This window comes from Epinephelus moara, chromosome 22 (assembly GCF_006386435.1).
Source record: "Epinephelus moara isolate mb chromosome 22, YSFRI_EMoa_1.0, whole genome shotgun sequence".
NCBI lineage: Eukaryota > Metazoa > Chordata > Actinopteri > Perciformes > Serranidae > Epinephelus > Epinephelus moara.
The window spans coordinates 30,884,080-30,908,835 of NC_065527.1; the positions used below are offsets into that span (position 1 = coordinate 30,884,080).

The following is a 24,756-nucleotide window of genomic DNA, read 5'->3' on the forward strand; positions in this document are numbered from 1 at the left end:
AAATATTCTCAAATTACTGAATGAGAGCAGATGATGAAATGTTACCGATGAGATCCTGCAGGTGATCTCATTGGGGATATACACAGATCTCCCACGCAAGAACTCCAGAATTTAGTGTGATCATAACTCTAATTTATTTGGCAACTGGAAAAATGCAACAGTGCAGCAGTGATTACATTTGTCTGTCTCAACCTTACATCAGCAGTGATCAAACAATGACAACACTTTTACAGTCTCATATTGTGATGTAGTTCATTTCACTTCCACTGGGTGTCCACACCTTGCAGGCTCAATACAGGACGTGTCTGTGACAACCAATCACGTCTGTTAAAAGAATGTGTCACACCTCAGGACAGGTCAACCATACCACCTCACTAAGATAAAAGTTTCTGTCCCATCCTTGCTCAGAGTTGCTCTGACAATTTTCCTCAATCCCTCCTAAGCTAGGTGTCCTTAATAAAAAAGTCAGGCTAAGTTAGGAATAGGGATGGGTATCGTTAAGATTTTATCGATACTGCTACTCTTATAAATACTCCTTATTGATTTCGTACTTTATCAGTAGTCTTATCCGTTCTTTTTCCTTTCCAAATAATTGCTTTTTAGAAAATATATTAATTTAAAAAGAACAAATAGGATTGTTGAATATTTCAAATATATCTAAATGTTGTTTCTCAAGAAGCAACAGTCATTTTTACAACAGCAAAGCCACTATATAAATAATATTCCTGACAGGACAATACTGAGTGAGATTCGGTATTTATCAGTCACTTTATCAGTCACTTTTCCTCCTATCCTCTGTCCTCCTGTCCTCTGTCCTGCTCCCTCTCTGCTGATGTGATTCACTGCAGGCAAGTAACATTAGCACTGATAGAGGGAGGACGGGCTGTTTGTGTCAGCCAGCAGCTTAGCTTAAAAGTATCTGCCCAATTCAGGGTAAATGGCAAACTAAGCTGAACGGTTAGTCTACACACAGACATCTGTCATTTCAGCTTATTTGTAACAATTATCAACATTATCAACAATAACATCACTTCAGCTTCTTACGGTTCTGGATAAGTGAACAGCAGCTTTGGATAAAGGGCAGGCAGTTGATTGTATATATATGGACTTCCAAAAAGCTTTCGATAAAGTTCCCCATAAAAGATTACTTTCAAAAATAAAATCTTATGGCTTAGATGACAAGGTTATAGATTGGATACAGGACTTTTTGCGCAATAGGAAAAGTATGTGGGGGTGAATGGAGTTATGTCAGGTTGGAAACCTGTGACATCAGGAGTCCCACAAGGCTCAGTACTGGGGCCCGTTCTCTTTGTCCTATATATAAATGATTTACCAAGTGTGATACATTCTGATTTATACCTTTTTGCGGATGACACTAAAATATTTAGGACAATTACGAAGGACACAGACACAGTTCATCTTCAAGCAGATCTTCACAGCATGAGTAATTGGTGTGATACCTGGTTATTGAAATTAAATCCAGAAAAATGTAAGCATCTGCATTTTGGAGGAAGGGGTGACAACTGCGTAGAGTATGTGGTTGGAGACTTGCTTGTCCAACATGTAGAAGAGGAAAAGGATATAGGTGTGGTGGTTGACAGTTCATTAGAATTTCAAAAACACATTTTTGAAAAAATTAAAATAGCGAATTCCAGGGTGGCGATAATAAAACGAACTTTTACAAATTTAAGTAAGGAAATTGTTTTACCATTATACAAAGCTTTGGTGAGATCTCATCTTGAATTTGCTAGTTCTGTCTGGTGTCCTTATAAAGCAAAATATATAGAAAAAATTGAAGCGGTTCAGAGAAGAGCAACCAAATTAATCCCAGGTCTGAAAGAGATGCCATATGAAGAGAGATTAAGGCACTTAGAATTACCAACTCTTGTCTATAGGAGGTATAGAGGTGACATGATTGAGGTTTACTATTTGGAATAATAGGTATGATTTAAGAGGAAATTCCTTAAAACTACTCCCAAAAATGCGTCACTCTGACAAAAGAAAAAACTTTTTTACACTTAGGGCTGTAAGAGTATGGAATGAGCTTCCAGAGGATGTAGTGCAGGCTCCATCAGTGAATTATTTTAAAATTAGACTAGATAAATTCTGGTCAAATAAGGATTTTTTTATAATTATAAAGTAAGGATATGATTTTTGTGGATTTGGATTATTTTTGAGATAATGTGAGAATATCTTGGATATATTGTTATATGTATTAAGTGATATGTATGTATTATTGAGGTTTTTAACTGTATATTGTGTTTTGTTTTTCTTGTATGGCTGATAATATTTTGAGTCTGATGTAGAGGATTCATATCCTGTATCAGATGTATTTTCATTAAATTTCATTAAAATTAACTATTCCCTGAACTAACGCGTTGTCTTTGTGTAACACATAATATTAGCAGCAGTGGATGAGAGACTGCGGACAGAACATATTAAAATATCGCTGTCTGCACGATAACTTTGGAGCTCATCAATACTACAGTCTTTGATAATTTAGCCCCAGGTCTCGTTTAATACCAGGTTTCAGTACCTATCCCTAGTTAGGAGCTCTCTGAGAGTATTCTCAACATGTTTGTGAATACAGCCCCACAAATTCATGAGTGACTTTGTGTTGTTTAAATTGACCTCTTTGAAGAGGCAGTGCTTCTTCCACATTGACTATAATTTTTGGCAATGGTGGTGGCTAGTGTCTAAATGTTTGCTCATTTGCCTAGGGGCCCGAGCTGAAAAGGGGCCCCCAGAGACGGCTGACATTGGTCCATATCAATGATAATATGATGGAACTCCTATAGACACTGCAACAACGACAACACGTTGGAATCCCCCCTAATGGGGCCCCCTACTAGCTGCTGCTTGCGAGTGGCTAAGCAGGGTGACCAGACATGCTGTGCAGTCCCGTATTGTGCGGGACTGCACAGAATTTCTGTCTCTTTTCACGCGTCGTGCAAATTGAGACCATGTCCCGCATGATTGTTTGCCACCTGCGCTAGCATTGTTGGAGTACCGTAGTACTACGGCACCTCACGGTACCACTACTGTGGTCAAAGTCCAATTGCAAGAGGGTGAGTGTCCATGCGCCGTCCAATAACGGCGCGCGCTGGCCACCTGGCACTCAATATGCTGCTGCAGTGGTTTGTATTATTATATTAGCTACTGAGTATCTTTAAGCAGTGAAAGTTATTATGTCTTTCTTTTTACATGTAGATTAGATTTGTTTATATATGCCACAGTGATTTGTTTTCCACAGAGCTCTACGGTGCGAGCATTTTACTCGCATTTGCTTACTCGCATTTGCGACTAAAAATAGTTTTGCGCAAGCAAAACAAATCATTCAGGAGCACGCTGTGTGAGGACAGATTTCAACCAGCAGCAGAAACGAAAGGCGAATCCTGCCGGTTGTGGGTTGAACGGGGGTCACAGACACCGGGGGGGCCTCCAAGGTGCCTCTTGCCTGGGGCCCCCAGAGTGTCTTGAAACAGCCCTGATTATCAGAAATTAGTGATGATATATTATGGAATTTAAAAGTTACTTCAACTGCAGACAAGGCTGAAAAAATGGGGACAAATTATTCCTTCCTGTCTCAGTGAAGTACAACTCGTACTATATGTTAACCTATCAGAACAGTCATAACTCATCTTTCTTATACAGTATAATCTTTCTTAATTGCATGAGTGTCTGGTGTCTCGCAACTGAAATAAAAGTAAAATTTAACCAAATCTCCACAAATCCACTGAGGGACCCCTACGGGGCCTCACACCTAACTTTGGGAATCTTTTTAACTGTGCTATAACTCAAGTCCTTAACAAAATGAATTCTTGAAGCTTTCCGTCATAACAGTAACAGGAGAGAGGACAGTTTTTACAGCAGTACATGCAGCTGCACCTTTTCTCACTGCAATAAAGAAGGAAGGAAAAAAAACATTGAAACATTTCGTCATAACTTTAAAATACTGAAGAACACCAATAAATTTTTACAGCGACTCATGCCCTTGCATCTATTTTCTCTGACTGCAATAAAAACTTGGGTTTATAACAACAACACACCCTTTCTCCAAGTTTTGCGTGCACAAACACACACGCTGTGTGTATCATCTGTGATTTATCTTCTCTGTTTCTTCTCTCTGTATCCATTTTTAACTTCTTTATGCTAATGAGTAACACCTAAAATTAACCTAAATCGTGAGAGGAAGAGTTGCCGTGTATCTGTCAGTGCTGTGAAGTGAAACTGAGTGTGAAGTTAGACCACATACCACACCAGTAATTTTATAGAAATGAAAATAAAATACAAACAATAGGTACATTAATGAATGCTTGTCAGAGCCCACTGAGCATTTTTATGTTCAACAGTTGGTGGTAAAACATCATGCACCCACACTAGTAATATTTACAGCATCCATAGCCCTCTCTCAGCTGCTACCTGTTGGGGCCTGGGTATCTGTCTTTATGTTGAACATCTCAATCATACATAGAAACATTTTGACCCTTTCGTCCTAGTGATCGAGACGCCATGTTGAAAGACCGTGAAGTAGGGCTGCCCCATAGTCGACCAAACATCAGTCAACCAGAAAGGTCATTAGTCAGACAGATTTCATTGGTCGCTTAGTTGCAGGAAAAAAACAAACAAACAAACATGAAACTCAATGAGCAGCTGTGCCTTGTAAAAACAAATCAAAATCTATATGACTGGACCATGTGGGAATTTAATTTGAAAGGACAGACACAGGAAGAGGCCATGCTCAGCGGTCAGACAGGAGTCACATTACAAACCAATCACAGCCGACAGATATCTTTCCCTTCTTCTGTAAATATTCAGTCTGATAAATATGGAAAAGTTGATCATGTTAGTGCAGGGCTGCCCAGAGCTTTACATCTGTCCCACAGTCGACAGGCCTACACACTTATAAACAGCGCCTGGAAGAAGATCAGCTCTGCTCTCAGGATTTCAGGTAAATTGGCTATACGATGCTTGATAACCTAAGACGAAACCTGTCGCAGCACTCTTGAAAAGTGGCACAAAAAAGGCACAAGAGCAGCACACAGCGCCTAACATCATGTTTTCCAGGCGGTTAAAGACGCAGCATGTGTACGGCCCCTAATTTCCAGGGCTGGTACCTGTGGTTATGCCACAGGCTGATTAATAACATGTCGGGCAGGAAATCCAAAGTGTGGGATCATTTTGAGAAGGTGAAGGACGAACCCAAGGTGATATGTAAACTCATCTTCATTTGTCGACTACAAACATGACGTATCATCTGAAACATGGAAGTAGCTACATGCCCATTAGCCACTTAGCACAATCATTACTGCTTTGCCGACAGCATCATTAACAGGCGGCTCGCTCAGTGTGTGACGTGCACTTGTAGATAAAATATAGGACTATTGGTCGACTTGGAAAGTTCTTAGTGGACGGCAGCCCTAGTAATCAACACTCTATAGCATTAGTTATAACCTTGGCATGGTCCGATCTGCACTGTTAGGCTGCTGGATTGATGCCGGGAGAAGGACTCGCCTTCCAGTCTGCTTTTGTCTCGTTCCACTAATCCACACCTTCAGGTGATGCCGTCGTAAAATGCAATCCTGAGAGCTCTGCCTCCTAACAAGAGCTCAATGGGCTGTAACTGCAGCAGTCATGGTGGCAGAGGGTTATTCTTAATAAAGTCACTAGAGGGTCTGATAAGTCGTCAAATCTAGTGAGAAAGTGAGTTTCCAAGCTGGCAACACTGAGGGCACCACTGTAAAGGAAAGAGGTGCGCTGGATCTTTTACACAAGACAAAAAGAGAGCATCGTTGTGAAACGGAATGCATCACAATACATTTTTTATCTTGGTTATCTTGTTTTCATAATAGTTGGAAGCTGAAGTTGTAATTCAAAATAAAATGTACTATCTACTATTGCTCATGCAAAATTTCCCCACCTTGGGAAAATATAATCTATCTTCTTGTTTCATAACATTCAGTAACAGCTTCCCTGATGTTACATGATGTAATTCATAAACTCTTCACAATATAATTACAATATAATACACAATGAGGACTTGGAATGTGGCTTTACCTCACATCCATAAACAGCAAAAACATCTGCAGGGCACCTGTTTTTTTACTCGATGTTATATTAACAACTTGGCCTGATTTCAAACTAACATATATATACCTCATACCTCATTATGTAAGTATGATTCCAGTCAATAGAAGAGCAATAAATCCAATATAATGTCTATGCTGTGAAGAACACAGACAAAGACAACAGCAGCCCACCATAAATCAGTTTCTATGTGGCTGAAGTCAGTGAGGTGATGCATTTGACCTTCTGCACTGCTGTTGAGACTGACAGTGTTGGTGCAAGCCTATCAGGAGTTGTGGTGTCAGTTTACCTGTTTATTACGTACACCTGGCTAAAGCATATGCAGGCTAGCCCTCCAAATAAATCCTTCCTTCATGAAGATTATAGTGTTCAATAAACTGTAGCGGCTCATACTGAGAGATGGTTCTAATATTTAGTCTCATACCCTCATTGATTGACATGAAATCGAGCTTGGGGAAGCACTCTTCACTCATCTACTCCCAACCCCACTTAAAATGACACCTGAAGGGAATCCTTACACAATAACTTTTATGCCCATTCACAACTCCAGACTCTAATACGCTCAAGTATTTTCACAAACTTGTGGAAAGCAAACTTGTTGAAGCTTTCATCAATAAATCCAAATGTGTCTGTTGCAATGAACCACAGGTTTTCACAGTGGGCTCCTGAACGGCCCCAGTATCAGTTATATCAGATGCTGTGTGTGGTTACGTGTCTCTTTCTCTACAGAGTGAATTATGAACCAGCATGCAGGTGAAACCCACATAAAAAAAGTTGATTTGTTCTCCCTCAGGGGAAGAGGTTCAGCTACTGTGCTCATCTCTGCATAACTAGAATTTTTGTCCCACCAGCAAAAGACAAACACCATATCGTCAATATAATTTGTGAACAGACAGGAACTGTATTAAGATGTCCCTTAATGTCGTCTTCTAACAACAAGTACTGATGGAGGCTCTTCTTTAATGATGCATTATCCTGTGACAATCACTGCTGAGGAGCCTTTGAGTGAGGCACTAGAAAAACAATCCATCAGAGGTTGTACTGCTCAGCTTCCAGGTGTGAATGTGGCTAACTGTGTCTGAACACCAGACATGACTGTACAGGTTAATCCCTTGTAGGGATAGGTACCCAAACCCAGTACTAAATTAGCCCTGGGGCTAAATTATCAAAGACCATAGTATTGATAAGCTCTGATGTTATCAGTTCTTTTATCGGTACTTTTACACATTTTGTTTAATTCATTATCACCCTGCAGCCTCTACCATGTGCTCTGTGCCGGGGCTGACCTCCTCCACATACACACACAAACACCTAACACCCACACGGCACGGCAAACAGTGAACAGCAGAGAGGCAGCGGTGGAAATGAAGTGAAGATAACTCGAAAACTACTTGTGTTGATGGCAAGTACGCTTGTTACTGTAAGTGCAATTAAACCTTAGCGAGTAAAAGGCTAATACTTAATCAAAACATGTGTTCAGCAAGCATTAACATGTTAACATGTAGACAGTGATATTCAATATGCTCCGTCCACAGTCTCTCATCCACCACCACTAACGTTATGCCTTACACACTGATTTAGACAGCACACAAGTCTGAAACCAAACAGTTTTGTCTTTGGGTTTAATTTTCTGTTCTAATTATTTGCAGCTTGTTTATTATGAATGATGTGTGATGATGAATGTAAAACATGATTTTCACTTTTGCTCTCATTAACTCTCATTAAACAAACACCTCATTTAGATTTGCCAAATAGGTCACATTTAAATTTTGAGGAAAACTCTGCCTCCTATTCAATTTAGTTTTTCTGTATTTTGGGAGCTTGACATTAAGCCTAACACTGGACCGGACCGGTGAACCAAATTTGACCAAATGTCAGATTTGACTCAGCAGCCACTCCTGAGTGGAACATAATAACACTGTGTCCGAACTGCAAACAAGTAACATCAGAGCTCTCTGTCCGCACTGAGTGCATTAAATATGCACTTTTGTTTGTAATCAAACCAGCTATCGGCTGTGCACTCGTGATCAGACTGAGACAAAGGCTGAATCCAACTGTCCGCACTTCACCGCACTTGCAGACTCGCGGACTTTGGGGCGCATTCCCGGGAAGTCAGGGAGTGCTTAGGGCTGTCCAAATCCACAATTCAACCAGTCAACAAGGGGCTTTAAGCAGACTTTCTGCATACTTCCAGGGAGTCTGCTTGAGGTGCACACTTCACTGATTGAATTGCCCACAATTCACTGCAATACCGATGTGACGTGGTAGGTTTTTTTTTTCAATAGCCGACTGAGAAAAACAAAACACGGTATCTGTAAAAATGTTACTGTGCCTGTTAAAACAATACGTGAATCACGTAGGCCAGAAATAACATCATGATACAGAAAAATTTAGAAATATAGGCTACAGAGAGGAAATGCATTGTATTATTGCAGCCTACCCTATACTGTAGGTTTGCGCAGGGTAATGCCAAATATATGGGCTAGAAAATTGGCTGAAAAACAACAAAAGAAGATGTAACTAATAGGCCTACATGGTTTATGTAGTCATAGCTCTGTCCCGATTTCAAAACATATTTAAATGTCTGCAGTCTGTATGTTATACAGAAATTTATTTTGTTTCACACTGCACTGTCAGCGCGGGATGCTGATGCAGTTATAACGTGTTACAGTGACAAATGCTGGTTCTGCCGGTTTGCTTAAAATCAAACTGATTTAAGCTCGGACACAAAACCAGAAATTGACCCAACTCTATCAAACTGTTTTACAGAACACTTCAAATCAGTCCACAGAATTACAACTAGATCAGTTTTCTTTTGGAGAACTCTCAAAACAAAACAGACAGTCTGGAATGAAACAACTCCCTCTACGGTACAGGTGAAAGAGTTATTCTAAAAGTGTCAGTAAAGCAAACTGTCTGAAATACAGACTCCAGTGTTTTCAGGACCTGGATCTTACCTGGCTGTGTGGTGTAAATGACCTTGTAGCTTTCAAACTGTCCTTTTGGCTCTTTCCATGACACATGCAGCTTAGTGGGGCTCAGGACTTTGGCACGGAATCTCCTTGGCGATGAAACTGGACAGAGAAAACACTTAATTAAAAACTTTGCATAACAGCTGTCAGTTTAACACATACTGTAAATATGTGATTGATAAATGAATGAATAAAAGATCCTTGTCATGCAACGTCCATACCACAAATATTTTGATCTCATTATTAGAAAAACTGCCGTCATCAGTGCGTATTAGTGGAATACATCCATAACAGTGGATGGAGCTCAATTTTGTTCAGTCAGTGGTTGATGTAAACAATTTTACATAAACTGCTTTAGATGAGAATTTCCAACAGATATATGTCTGCTTTCAAACGGCACAGAATTGATAACACAATAGGTTGAACCAACAACAGATGTGCTGTGCCCAAAATCAAAAGTACATATTTTTCCTCTTACCTGTAGTGCCACTTATTAACAGATTTTTTAGGCATGACTTGTCAAGTGTTGGAGGTGTCAGCCATAAAGTTATCTGCCTTGGCTCCGATATAATGGAAGTGGATGGCACGCAGCTTGTAGTGTTTTAAAAAATAAATAAATAAGTAAAATACATTTGAAAAACTGTCAAACTGTCTCTTACCAGAAATGATGACCTGAGGCCTGTACTATGAAGCCAGTTCAACTTACCCAGGATATCTTTTCATTATCTGGTTTGACTAACCCATCACATTGTCTGTCTGGATAACCGGTACTACAAAGCTGGTTATCAACTACTTCAGTCAACTCTGGGTTTTCCTATCCAGCCACGAGCATGTTCATGTGAAAGAGGCGGGTGTGTTCATTATAAGTGACATCATCAGAACCATGAATGAAGGAGGCTGCTTCATATAAGATGAAACAGTACCAAAAGTGTCTGTGACCGTGAGACAGTAATATGTCAGTGGTATGGGATGTAAACAATACTCTGTAATCTTGTGACGGAAAATGTAGAAACATTCAAATTAAGATCCACTGTCGCCAAGACTTAAATTACATGTAGGTATCAGTAAGCTATGGACCTGTGTGACATCGACACATCGACTCTTTTTTACTGTTTAGTTAGTTGATGATGAATATGTCAAATACAACAATTTAAAGACTGTTTCTTTTACTGAAGTAACGTGTGAAAAAGTACCCTAGTTAATGACTGATGAGGTCTACCTGACCGAATGTGGCATTTACAACAATGGGAGCCAGTTAACAGTGTGTGGATTATTTTACTAATAAAATATTATCTGTTTTATCCTAGTTCTCATCACACAGGTGTCTCATGTGATTCTGAGCTGCAGTGACGGATCAGAGTGTAAAAGCAGCAGCACTGGCAGCGATCACTGCAGACTAAAGTAAACTTTGCATAAGTAAAAATCCTGCTAAAATCATGTATTTATTGTTGTAAACAATCTCTCCATTTGTCAGAAGCTCTGTTTTAAAATCAGTGGATAGAGAGCCCTGGAACAATGAAACAATTCTACTGACCTTTAACAATATACAGTATAGGCTTGTCTTTTCTACCCGAGACTTGTTTTGTCAATGGATACTTTTTTCTTCAATGAACAGATTGGTCAGAGGCCGGGGTGTTGACAGGCTGTAATTGGATACTCTGAACATAACCTGCTCTGCAGCAGGTTAGCTGTTAATCATAAGTTACCATGGCGATTCAATCTCGGTAAAAAGAGAACCAGCTTCGCAGTACTGAAAACCCAGAATTAACCCTGAAGTTACCTCACTAACTACAAATCCTGCTCCGTAGTACAGGCCTCTGATTACTCAAGATAATCCACAGACCCTGTTGTGAGCAGTTTAATGTAGGAACTATTTTTTTTCTATCCAACTTCACCTGCCAAACAGATCACTTGGTTGTAACGAGGTGTACCTAATAAAGTGGTCAGCAATACATGATGTCAAGCGCTTCTAATTTTCTACTGCATGGTGATACAGTTGGTGGGTGTAGCTCAGCAGAAAGAAAATAGTTCCTACATGAAACTGCTCACAACAAGGTCTGTGGATTATCTTTACTAACCGGGTCATGATTTCTGGAAAGAGACATTGCTGTTGAATTTGAGAGCCATCTACTTCCATTATATTGGAGAGAAGTCAGAAGTCTCTATGGCTGATATTGCCAGCACTCTGCAACTGACACCAGCAGTCTAGCTTGATCAATACCACTGCAGGTAAGACGTAATATGTGTTTTGATTTCTGGGTGATCTGTCCCTTTAACAGTGAATGTCAAATTATCCTTAAATAGTCACAAGCAGCATCACTGTTTAGGATGTTTTACAGAACTGCAGGTTTCACAGAATCTGCTCTCCTTCTGTTTTGCGCTCGTTTATCCGCTAAACACAACTGTGACAGAGTTAAGTTAGACTGAACTCCCTCCAGAGTTATGGCGGCGTAGAGGCAGTCGCTCCATCTGTGTTTTTAAACAGTTAGGAGAGAAAATAAATAAAGAAGGATAAATTGTATCTCATCCAAGCAGGAGGATACACATCAGAGAGATTAGCTTGCACAGATGTCACATTAAAAAGCAAAGTCCCATTCTCCTCCTCCCCCTCATCCTCATCTTCCTCATCTATTGACAAGCCTGTATTGTGCTTGTCTCTGTGGGGATACGACAGGTCTTCTTCTGTGTTCCACTTACTGGCGGCATCAAAGCGACGCCCCTGCCTCTCATCCTGATTAGTTGTTGGCCCTGTCAGCCGCCTTGAGGCCTACCCCCCACTTTTCTCTCTGTATCCTTCCCTTACATTCATTTTCTCAAGCTCACGCTCTCCATCTCCGTCTCCTCATCTGTCCCTCTGTCTTCCCCTTTCCATCTGATCCCTCCATGTCCTGATCTCATTTTCTTTCCTTTCTTTCCTCTCTGTGTCTCTGTGCTTTGAAATTGTCGTCAGGGGTAAGAAGAGGATGAGAAAAAGGAGTGAATGTGACTTCCTTTTAACTGCAAGGAGAAAAAGAACAAAGGGCACCAAAGGGAAAGGCACTGGAATAGCATCTGTTTACTATTCCTCTCCTGTCCTCAGCAGGAGTGTTTAGATGTACAACACAGAATGACTAGATCCACTGAGCTGCACAGTATCCAAATACGCTTTACAATGGCCTCGACCTGTGTATAAACCCTCAGAAAAGGCAACAACACTGTGTTAGCGAAACTTGTTTCCCTTGTATTGGATTTCACTCAGCTCCCACACAGTGTTGTTGTGTTTTCACATTAAGGCACAGGTTAAAACACTGGATTAAGGCCATTGTCAAGCACTGCAATGCCAAAAACCACATTTCCATGGTCAACGACCACAACACCCCATCCTTTTCACACCGGCAGAGCCAAATCCCAGATAATAATCATGTATCTAGAAGCAACACATTCCCCAATCTAATTTGGTTAACTATGAAAAAAAAAAAGAAAAGCCAGGGGAAGGGGGGTGGGGGGGGATAAAATATGAAACCCACAAACTCGTTCCTGTGTTTGTGTCCTCATTATGAGGTGAGCCATCTGCTGCCGCCGACTTCTTTAAATACCTACACTGTGATTGACGCCTGGTAGAGCTCTGATGCTCTGGCACACAATAAACAAGAGGCTTAAAGGGATGGTTCACCCAAAACAAAACATAATGAGAAAAACATATTGACTCAGGAGGGTCTTATTATTGCGTGTCTGTCTGGGGTGAAATGCATACATGTTGTCTCAACATATGACACATGGTAACAATATGCTATAATGTGGCAACAGATTGTTGTTTGTAATGTGCCGCCAAAGGTAAAAAGACAGCTTTGTTGCAAATGATAACATTTTAAAGAGAAACTGTCTGTTTTCTTTAGCTTTTCTAAACTGATTTATCCACTCCCCTGCAGCTTTCTCCACAATACAGGATTTAGTCAAGCTGATAAAACCTATCAACAAACACCTCTGCAGCATTTTGGATGAACCGCCTCTTTATGCATGTCATTATCTGCAGAACACTACTCATGTAGGTATGCAAAGAAACTTGAGTTTAGCACAGGAAGGATAATCCTGATTTCAATGGAGAGAAATGTGAAGCCGGCGCATTCAACAGCAGGCAAATATATTTATATACAAACACATATAAGAAATACTGTACCAATTATCTCACCAACCTGGGGATGAGAATGCGGGCTGCATGGGATTTCAGCTCAGGGTTTAGCTCTCTGTCTCGGAAACAAAGGACATTCTCTCGTCTGGAGAGAGCTGCTCAAATCCCAAATGATTCGAGAAGCAGATTTTGCACCTCTCGGTTTGTAGTGTAGTTGGAATGTGTTGAGTGTGTTGTGTGTACCAGTGTGAATGCATCGACATGTGCATGTGTGTGCATGAATTATACATGCTCGTCCGCAACTGGAGGCAACTGTACTCTGGTGTGTGCATATAAAAATCCATGAAGCTTTGGTGGTTGTTTTTTTCTCACGCCTCTTAAGAAAACCTGCCGGTTCCTTTGCAGCACATACACACATACACACACACTCATTCACAGAAAGCCAAGGATCTTCTCAGTGAGATTGTATTTTCACGCAGAGACAAGTATTGGATGCTGAGCAAACAGTCGGGTGAAGACAAAAGGCCTCGCCTGTAGAGATGAGAACTTAATTCTCATCTATTTTTCATGGAGAATCTTGTGCAAACAGCACAGCCGTCTGCTGCCGAGTGTTGGAGAGGTGTCCATCACACCCACCGGGAGTTGTGCAGCACGCAAAGTTTTGAGCGTGTTTTAAATTATTAGTGAGAGTAGGAGAATCCAGGAGACATTATTAGGTGAAGGGATGGTGTTAGGCTGAGTATAGAAAATGGTAAAACTCTTGTTTGCCAGTAGGAAGCTTTGTAGGGAGCTATAAAGGGATGATGGAAAGTTTTCCGAATTGAAAGTCACTTTTAGTTTGCAAACATGTCTTTAAGAAAAGAACCAGGGCCCGTGTTGTCACTGCTGAGAGCAGACGCTCTTTAAGATGCTACACAGAGCATTACAACACCAATGAATCATTATCACATTAAATTTCACAGCTGTATTTTTCACAGGATATTTACACTGAACACTGTGTGTTTCATTGCTTTAAAACCGCAAAACAGATGAAGGCTGCCATCCTCTCAGAACACAACAGAGTTAAAGCCTTCTGCATGTTTCTGGTGATGAAGGATGTCAATAAGAGTGAAACACTGATGGAAGTAAACATGTTTTTCCTCTTCATGTCAAAATTCTGTGTAATTTTGAAGATCCAGTTATATCACACACTGACAATATCCCCTTTCTGTCCTTACAGCTTCTGATTAAATTCACAAGATATGTCAGTGGCTCTCTGAATGAAACCTACAAGTTGTGACCTAGAAAGAGTCCCGCTGACATTTGACCACATTTCCCTTGTCTGTTTCCCATTCAGGTGCCGAATCCTGCAGATATTTCTTTCATTGTGTCTGCAGGCGAAGAAAACCTGAGAAGCCTCAACAAAGCCTGAGCTAAGCCCCTCAAATCATTCTTGACCATTAAACCTTTATATAGGGATTCTGTGACAGGTGCTGGGTTAGATAGTAGTTTAGGACATGACTACATCATTAGTTTACGACAGCCCTGACTCACTTTTCTTTATAGCACAGGGGAACTTGGTAAAACAGAGGGGTTACATATCACAATAACAAAGAACAATTCTTGTTTGTCATCTCTGGACCCCTGTTGGCAAAGGGTTGTCTATTTATCTATCTGCCAGCTCTTCACGTTACATTTTATTTTCTGAAATCTTCCTCACCTTATCTGATTCCTTTGAAACTACCAGAGAGCTGCAGAGCTGAGAAGCGTCTCTGTGGAAGCTCTCCAAGCTCCTCATAACTCCTCAGCTCTTCCTGGGTCAGTGGTGTAGCCGAGGCTATCACACTATGGCCTCTTCACTGAGGAATGCTGTGGTTGCTTTCAGTTCAAACTTGGGACAAAACGTCCTTATTGTGACAGATTTATTCTGTCTGCACCAGAGGCTGTACCTTTACTGGGACAATTATGGTTGAAGACTTACTGGGAAACATTTCTGGAGGTGAAAATATTCTCATTTAGAATTAGGTGTGTCCCCAACTAGCAATTTACATAGTCGAATCTGGTTTGTCGAGTCTTGCTTATCATAGATTGGTAGTCGACTTGTGCTTGTTTGTTTTTTTTGCTAATTGATCTATGTCTCCATTTTTTCCACACCAGACAAAACAGCTGAAACACCTAATTAAACAATTTCAATTTTTGATTTGGTAAAGGGACTTATTTTGTAATATGACATGTTCCATCCAGCACTGTTTGTTGTGTGTCAGGGATGTGTGTAGGCATGGCCACAGTAATGAATGGGAGCAGGAGAGAATGATACACAGACAGACAGACAGACAAAACATGTCACTTAGTTCGGTTTCTTGTTGTTTTTAACGATTGCAAATAGAACTTTCGACCCTCTTCCGGAGAGAGAGAGAGTGATACAGCTGTTTCTACACTCCTCCACATCGTTCGTAAGTTCAAAAAACATTTACGGCTATATGAGCATCACGTTCTTAGTTAGAGTATGTGCTCTGGGTGAATCTATACCACAACAGGTTATGTATCACGATTTATTGAGAGAAACCAAGTAATTCTCTGTAAAATCAGACATTCAGTGCCGTCATATGGCCCGAATAGAATTATGATAAAACTTAAATTAAAACCCTGGTCCCAGTTAAATGGCCAGTCCCTTTTACTAGCCCAGTGTGGCTACACATTTTGACAAATAAAGGCCTGTCTCAAATAGACGCCTGGTCTGGTTTCCAAGCTGTTAATTTTTTATAGATTTTCTTTGGATGTATAAAACCAGATTGTTGACTACCCACTTGAGCCAATGTTAGTTAGCTGTTTTGATCGCACATACAAATATAAATGTTTCAACTTCTGTCAATATGGAGATGCTACACATTGGATGGGATTAAGTGGTGAAGTGTTGGTATGCCGGGTGCCAAGTTATATTTATACTGGTTCAAATAAACAATTTGATTGACACCTGTCCCAAAGATAGACCTACTGAGTTCAGTGATTTCAGCAAATAATAGCCTGGGCTATTCATTTAAGTTTTACAGTACCCTTTATTCAATAACCACATTTTCCTGCAACTGCGAAGATTCAGCTGTGAGATTGGCAGTCAAATCAGGCTCCTTAGATCGAATAATTGTATATTTGCCTTTATGGAGTCACCCCTACTTAGAGCTGAAACAATAGGTCAATCAATTAATTAATCTATTGATAATTCTACAGAAAAAAAGACTATCTTTATGGTTAAAATAACTTTGGTCATTTTTTATATAAAGATGCCAAATATTCATGGCTATGGCTATGATGACAAGGTTTTGGTGTTGGGCCACATGAGCAATTTAAAGAAGGATTTTTCACAATAAAATAATGGACAAGATCATTAATTAATTAAAAAATAATTGGCAGATTCATCAATAATGAAAATGATCTCCTGGCTTAGCTAAAAGTCATTGGAACCACAGAATTTCTCGCTAAGGGAGAAGTCCGGGAGTACCTACAGATTATCTATGTAATTTCAGACAGCAAGAGGTGACAGTGGCAAAAATAGGTGAATGAAACCATTTCCATCTTGCCACATAATCATAGCAAATACAAAAACCACAATGAGGAAAATGTTACATGTTACTTTGAAGCTGATGTTTTTCCCTGTTCATTTTTTGAAGGTGACATTTTTGCACACAAATTAGTGCCAAATTAGTGTCCTCAAATTAATATTTTAAAAATTGGATTATTCATTATGGGCCTACAAACACTGACACAAGGAAATAAGTATTTTAACTATGCCACACTGACAAGCATTCCCTCTCTGTTAAGTTTCATGTAGGGCTGCTATCAATATATTATTGATATGTTGCCCCACCCTACTACAGACCTATTTGAATATTATGTAATGCAGAGGTTTCCTTCTAGCATCATACAGGTTATCTAAAGACAAAAAGTATTAAACTTTCCACCATTCCTGAAAGCAGCGGCCCTCGCTGATGACTTCATGCCTTTTTGCTGTGGCCATGTCTGTTACCTAGCAGGAAATGTCTGCTGTTAGCTAATTGTTTGTTTGATTGTTTACCATCTGTTAATGAAAATACATTAGTTCCGCCTGGGTAGCTCCTTTTTTGTAAAAGTCTACAAGTTGTATGATAGTCCCGCCATCGTGAGGTGAAGACAAAAAATGCAAAGTGATATTGCTTGATTTACCTGTATGGCAGGCCACATGTATTTTGAAAGACAAGCCACAGGCTAATTAAAAGTGGTCCACAGGTGGTCTTAACTGGGTAAGAGTATGTAGATTTAGTAAAATGTGGTGAATGGTAAAGGGTGCGTCTGCAAGGACATTGCCAGTACAGCAGAAGAGTTGTGCCCTGCTGCCAGCCAGTCAAAATACAGATACCTAATTCACTGGGAAGCAGACACAGTGAAAACCTCTCACTTGCCTGAACGCTTGTATGCTGACCTTTCAAAGCTTTAATCTGCTATTATGGTATGGCACAGTATCAGCCCATCTTTTGATTTTATGGTAATGGCACTATGTCAGGTGGCTTTGGCTCTTCACCGCAGTACTGAGCAGGTTTCGCCTTGTTTCAAGTTTAACACTGCCAACAACCTTTTAAAGCTGGCAGATGCTTAATGTGTTTGGGTGCAGCATAAATACCTAACTGTGCTCAAAGCAAAACATAAATCTTTTAGTGTGTTCCTTTTTTTCCACATTCTAATACATGATGTAACAACTAATACATTGAGACTGAGAACAGACAGAAACCCTTATCTTAGCTCAATAATCAAGTCTTCTATATTTTAAAGAATATCAACCAATCATTTAAACTCCCAGTGAGCAGGTCAACTGGACAAAAAGGAGTGTCTAAGATTGTTAATGATTATATAGTGAAGGAGAATCATTTCTCTCTGTTAATTAATGAGGTTATGTGTTAATTCCTGAACGAGCTAAATGTGTTAAATAGTGTGAGAGACAATGTCAGCATATGGACTGACAACAGAAAAAAAGGGATAATTAAGAGCTCTTGTCTTACAGTAAGGCGCTTTAGTTAAACACACACAGATGTTATGAGGTTAACAGATGTATAGGAGTTAAAGAGAGATTCATCAAAAACTGCATCACATAAAGTACATTAATGCAGATGTTTAGCACAAACCTTTTTTGATTTCAGACATAAAATTGTGGAATAGTGGGGCGTCAGTGGCTTAGCGGATAGAGCAGGTGCCCCATGTACAAGGCTGTTGCCGCAGCGGACCGGGTTCGACTCCAGCCTGTAGTCCTTTGTTGCATGTCATTCCCTCTCTCTCTCCCCCCTCTTCACACTTATCTGTCCTATCAATTAAAGGCAAAAATGGCCAAAAAATATCTAAAAAAAAAATTGTGGAATAGTGAAGTTTTTAAATCTGTAACATGAGTTCAACAGAAATGCCCTTTGAACACTTCTGCAAATAAATAAATAAGTGACACACGTGCAGATTAATTACAGAGGTGACAGACCAGTTTGTCTAGCAGACAGTAAAACATGTTTTCTCATTATGATTTTGGCATCAAGGCTTTTCCCTTTGAGACAGACACATGAGGGTAAATGCATGTTATAAAGGATCACTTTAATCAAAACACTAATAAAGCTGATGTCTTTGGAGCAAAGCAGCACATCAAAATTGCAACATTGTGAAGTTCAGAATATAACCTGCTGAGTGAAAGTGTGAGTGCAAAGGATGATACTTGCATTTCCACAACAGGGCCACACTGAGGTTTAGCGAGTCAGCAGCAAGCTTACAAGCTTTATCATAATGCTGAACGCAGATAAATGCTGAATGATTTCTAACCCTGTTTGGCACCATCGTGGAAACAATTAATTTTTCAAGGAAATGAGGCTGTTCATAGCCCTGTCTGGTCCTGTTATGGAAAGACCTGGCTGGCGGTCTCCGACAGCAAAGAGGTGAAGCTCTGGGAAACCCTGCGAAGCACTATAAAGGGAAACCTTAGGAAACCCTGCTAAGCACCATGATGGGAAACCCTGCTAAGCACTATAATGGGAAACCCCAGGAAGCCCTATTTGGCTCGATGGTAGACAGCCTTGTTTGGCCTCAAAGTCGAAGGCCTCTCAAAAGCTGTGTTGAAGATAAAAGTCATCAAGAAGACAAGCACTAAAGCAAGCTTCAATTATGAAAATGTAGGCCCTGTTTGGCACTGTGGGAATTCCTGTATTCCCATTTGGCATTTGGTGCCAATGTGGAAAGCCTTGCATAACCCCTGCAATGAAAACCCCCAGCTATCAGCCACTTTCTAGCTCTACGTGGTGCCGCCCTGAAAAGTCCCAATAGTTTAGCACTGGGTTTGAAAGCTCTGTCTTACCCTGTTGGGGACCATTAGGAAACACCATGGTTAGCCATGTTGGCCCTCTCATGAAAGCCCAGCTTGGCCTTGTGTGGTCCGGTGTAGCTGCGTGGTAAACCCCCTATAGGCCTCATTGACCCTGTTGGCCCTTGAGTGAAGAGCAGGCTCGTAGAGGTACTTACCTTGACCCTGTGCTGGCTGAGGGATTACAGAGACGAGAACGAAGCCCAGCAGGCAGAGGCTCAGTCTGACTGAGAACTGCATCCTGGTAGCAGCAGACAGGAGGACAAGACACACCTTAAGGACAGGAGGAGAAGACAAAAACGAAAATAAGGGTAAGGTAAGGAAGGAGACAAACAGGAGGAGGAACAGGTGATGAGACAATGCAAGACAGCGAGAAGGGAAGAAGGAAGGAGTTGTAGAGAGACAGAAGGAGGAAGAAGGCAGATGAAGGGATGTAGAAAGAAGTCAAGGGAGGAAGGAGGGAGCAGGAAGGACATCAGGAGGACAGGAGTGAAGGAAAGGGAATGTGTGAGGTTGGAGGAGATAGGGAGAGGAGGATAGAGAGGGAAGAGCAGCAAGGGAGTGATGGGGTAGAGGAAGACAAGGGTAAGAGGAGAGATTCAAACAGTGTGAGAGACAACTTAAATTCTCCATATGACACACATAAGAATGTTATCACGCTGTAATATTGAGGCACTTAAGATGTGTATTTGCAGTTACAGACTGATGTATTTCATTGCTGCAAATATACTTTTTAAAAAAACATGTGATTTCATTAAGTGTGCAGGAATGGATTTGCAAAAATGTTTCAAAAATTGGTAAATGGAGATATGAATAGGCATCCATGTCTGGTAGCAAAGCAACCCCTTAGTGATGTGCAGACATGTGCACTTACATCACAAATTGTATGACCACCCCAGCCCCCTGCCCCTCCCCTCAAATTTCCTCCAAACTGACATCCCATTGGTTTACAGTTTAAAATGATCCCTTTTTAAATTAAGCTGCAAAATATATGTCTTTCAAATCAGTGTCTGTTTTGCTGCTTCTTTAAATCCCTTGTATGCAGAAATACCATTATAGATGTGGAAAATGTGCACACTGTTCAAATACATTTGACACCAAAACATTCAATCATCCCCATTCAGGAAAGAAATATGGCATCGAAGAATGTATTCATTGTCTTTTACACATGTCATTTAAATTTTGAAATGTCCTTGTGGTTTAATGTATGTGAGCCAAACAAAACATCATCTCATATTGAGAATTGCTGAGTGTAAGGCTGCCATTAGACATGGGAACATGGATTATGCCATTGCTAGACACTACAAGGAGAAAAACCCTGGTTCAGTCACTTCCCTTGTATCTACTGGCATTGAAAAAGTACAACCAAGTCCAGGAGAAGGTACTTTGATTAACCAGCTTTTAAGAAGGGAAGCATTTTGGATCCATGAACTGCATATAAATACTGTGTACTGTGAACTGTGATGTAAATATTAACGTATATCTCCCTCCACAGGTAATTTGGATCCATGGGGAGAGATGAGCTTCTAGGTCCCTTGTCACTTCCCTGTCAAGTAGTCTATCTTTCTTCATAAAATCTTTGTCTCAGTTATCTACGTAATGGGATGAGCTTACATTACATATTGTTCTTGTAGCTCTTGTACTCTTTATGAATCTTGCTTTGTTTTTTGATCTATGTCATTATTTGTAAATTTATTATGCTTTTTGGATGAATTGAAAATTCTCTTTTGAAAAATGTATTTGAAGAATGTGAAAGAAAAAAAAATTGAAGAGTGAAATATCTGTGATGATTAGTCATGTGACCCATGTATATTTAGCACACCCGTGAGTGCTCATGTGATTCTTTTCAGCGAACCTGAAGAGGCCACAGGAGAAACGCATTGTTCTCTCTAAATAAATCACAGTAATTTAGTTCAGTGTGCGGTGGTTTATGTTGATGATTTTATCAGAGATGTTCCTGTGGCTGACCAGCACCTGATCCTTGAAACTGGCTGTGCAGAGGGAGTTCTGTTTACTTATGCAGAAATACCATATTATGATAATGACACAAAATGTCTTGCCATACTATATTAACAATACGTGGATCAGGCCAAAGTATAAAAGGCACTAAATATAAGCATAACAGTGGGTAAATTTAAAGCTCACTGTCACATACACATGCAAATAGCTACATCATCCATAAAGTACATAACTCCCTGCAGAAGACTGATGCAACATGCAACACAGCTGTAACCATTCAAGTGCTCTGTTTTCACCTGAAGACATAAATAACAACAATGATATGTATTTGCAGTAACTGTGGGCAATATTTTAATGATTAGAAAAACCTGCATCTGATGTGTCTAAAGAAAAGCCACATTACCTGTGAAAGGATGCATAAATATACCTTTTGTTTCCAACTAGTGCTGCAGCCAACTTTTAATTCTGGGCAATTTTCAATAATTTATTGATATGGCTGGCAGATCTAACTTGGCATTTACACCATGTCAGTGTTAAGACAAGCCGTGCTTGTGGTAATAAAAACAGAGTTAGGGTTATGAGGCTGTTAAGAGCAGCCCTGCCTTGAGAAAAATCACAACAATATCCATGAAATATTCCCTCAGGGACTTACAGCGTGACTGTAGTTCACTGTAGAGGGTTTATGACGACATTAAAGCACCTGGCTATTTTATGTCCAACTCCTATAATAAACTTGAAGAATAGCAGCTCCTGTATAACTTAGAGCCCTGAAGTTATATGGTTGCATGCCTCACTACAGATCCTTTAAGGCTTTATGTCTTTGCATGTCTTTGCGGATCAATCACTCTCACTGTAAGGTACTGTAAATACAGTAATAGGCATCGGTAGTTGCACAATGAAAAAAACACACAGGCACCCGATGCTGAGACAAATCCTATATGATATCTTATCACTGTCAAACCACTTTTTGTTCACCTTAAATAAAACCAGCGGAAGTTTTCCTTAATTGAAACATGCACAGGTGAGATCTGCACGTTGCGCCATCAGCAGAGCGGAGCAGCATGAGAAAAGGTCCGCGAATCAAACAGCTGTTTTTTGCAGATGTGTGCAAAATGTGTGTGAAGAAAGAGCAGCCGTACCTTCTCAGATCATATGTTGCCTGGCTCCGCTGCTCTCCTCCGGACAGCTGTATGAGAAGCTCACTAGTCCCCAAAGCGACTCTGATCCACACTGTTCACCAACTCTCCGCTCCCTGTCGACCAGGAGACAAGTTAGACCCAATGATACACCTCACTACCGGTCTCACCTTTCAAAATAAAATCCTTGCTCACTACTACCACATTTTAGTAAATACGATGACAGTCAAAACCTAAAATATGTGTTGATAGGCAGAATTAGAAAGTCAATAAATATAATATTTCCTCACCAGTTCTTACTCAAGTTTTGATATTATTACCAGTAGCTACATTCTAAGGGTGCTTTCACACCGGCCCTGTTTGGTTCCATTTAATCCAACTCAAGTTTGTTTCCCTCCTAGATGCGTTCCTTTTAGCGGATATAAGCACAGCAATGCGCACCGAAACATCCGGACCGAAACCTTCTTCAAGAGGTGGTCTCCCTCTGCTTAACAAACAAACTCTGGCGTGGTTTGATTGTGGTGAGAACGTGTTCCGACCTTATTGTTTGAGTTAAACAAGCATGAGTGGGTTACAGTCCCCGAGGATTATTAATGTGCGCCTCCTCCTGTACTGCCTTAATATGTGCACCCAATGCATCAAAACATTGTTTTCTAGTTGGAGCCTTGTCTCGATTTCCAATTGTATGGTTTGCCTCAAATGAACATAGTAAGCAATATAGTAAATGATGACCAGCGCTAAAATCAACCCGCGTAGTTGATGGGACTTAAGTGATTTAAGCAAAATAAGCAAATAATAGCCCGGGCTATCTTATCTTACTATATAATGACGAAAACTCTGTCTGTGTGTGTGTGTGTCTGTTCCACGTTTTTCTCCTCACTGACTTGGTCAGTCCATGTGAAATTTGGCACAGTGGTAGAGGGTCATGGGAGGATGCAAATGAAGCAATATTACATCAATTGGCCAAAGGGGGGCGCTATAGCAACCGATTGAAATTGCAAACTTTGAATGGGCATATCTCATGCCCCGTATGTCGTAGAGACATGAAACTTTGCACAGAGATGCCTCTCCTCATGAGGAACACATTTGCCTCAAGAACCCATAACTTCCGCTTATATAGATTTTCCGCCATTTTGAATTTTTTGAAAAACACTTCAAATGGATCTCTTCCTAGGAAGTTTGAGCGATCTGCATGAAACTGGGTGAACATAATCTAGGGACCAATATCTAAAGTTCCCTCTTGGCAAAAGTTGGAAAACTTACTAAAACTGAGCTTCTATAAGGCAATGAATATTGCGGAGGGCGTGGCTCATCACATAAAGGTGTATAACATCTCAAGGGTTTCACCCATCACCACGCAACTTTGTAGGCATATGACCACACATAATCTGAGGGGACCCCTCCATTATTGACCCCATCAAACAAAATGGGGGCGCTAGAGAGCTAATTTCTTATCTAGGCCTAACCGCCATATCGATTTTTACTAAACTTGGTAGATATGTAGAACAGGACGCCTCAAGGTGACTGGAGAAATTTAACTCTAATTGGCAACTGGGTGGCGCTATAACAACAGAAAAATGCTTAAAAATGGCTAAAATGCAACCGATCGCTGTGGCTCCCCCTGTGGACCAATGTTGTTGTTTTTTTTCTAATTTATGGTATGCTGTACATAACCACAGAAACGGTCAGTGTGTCATTCTGTCTGTCCCACATTTTTCTACTCACTGACGTGGTCAATCTATGTGAAACTGCACATAGGCATTGAGGATTGGCATAGGTAGAAGGTGACAAAGCTACCAACGGGTATGGACTAGTTAGGCTATTAATCTTTGGTTTGATTGGTTGTCTTTGGGCCACAGAAAGCAAGACAGAGTGTCAACTCTCACCTCGAGTCCCTCCCTCATAAAAATTTGAGTCAAGAAAGAAACCTTCCTAACTGGACTTAAATTTCCACACCCACATCAAATCTGTAACATCATCTGCCTACTACCATTTAAAAAACAACCAAGCTCAACCAAGCCTTTATTTCCAGTAAATTAGATGACTGCAGTGGTCAGTTTGTAGGACTTTCAAAACAAGCTGTTCGACAGCCTCAGCTTATTCAGAATGCGGGTCCTGACAAAAACTAGGAAATATGACCACATTACTCTAGTTCTA

General features: G+C 40.4%; 2 protein-coding genes across 2 annotated transcripts in view; both read right to left on the reverse strand.

Moving 5' to 3' along the window:
* The window catches only part of LOC126384266 (collagen alpha-1(XIV) chain-like), a 304,818-nt gene extending 282,106 nt beyond the window's left edge, over positions 1-22,712 (reverse strand). Inside the window, exons 1-3 of the mRNA XM_050035226.1 lie at positions 22,603-22,712; positions 19,663-19,777; positions 9,045-9,161 (exon numbers count right to left, since the gene is read on the reverse strand). Coding sequence (XP_049891183.1) covers positions 9,045-9,161; positions 19,663-19,744 — 199 coding nt within the window. The 5' untranslated portion in view covers positions 19,745-19,777; positions 22,603-22,712. The remainder of the gene's footprint in view (positions 1-9,044; positions 9,162-19,662; positions 19,778-22,602) is intronic.
* Positions 1-24,756, reverse strand: part of LOC126383971 (collagen alpha-1(XIV) chain-like) — an 849,933-nt gene that overhangs the window by 10,445 nt on the left and 814,732 nt on the right. The window lies entirely within an intron of this gene.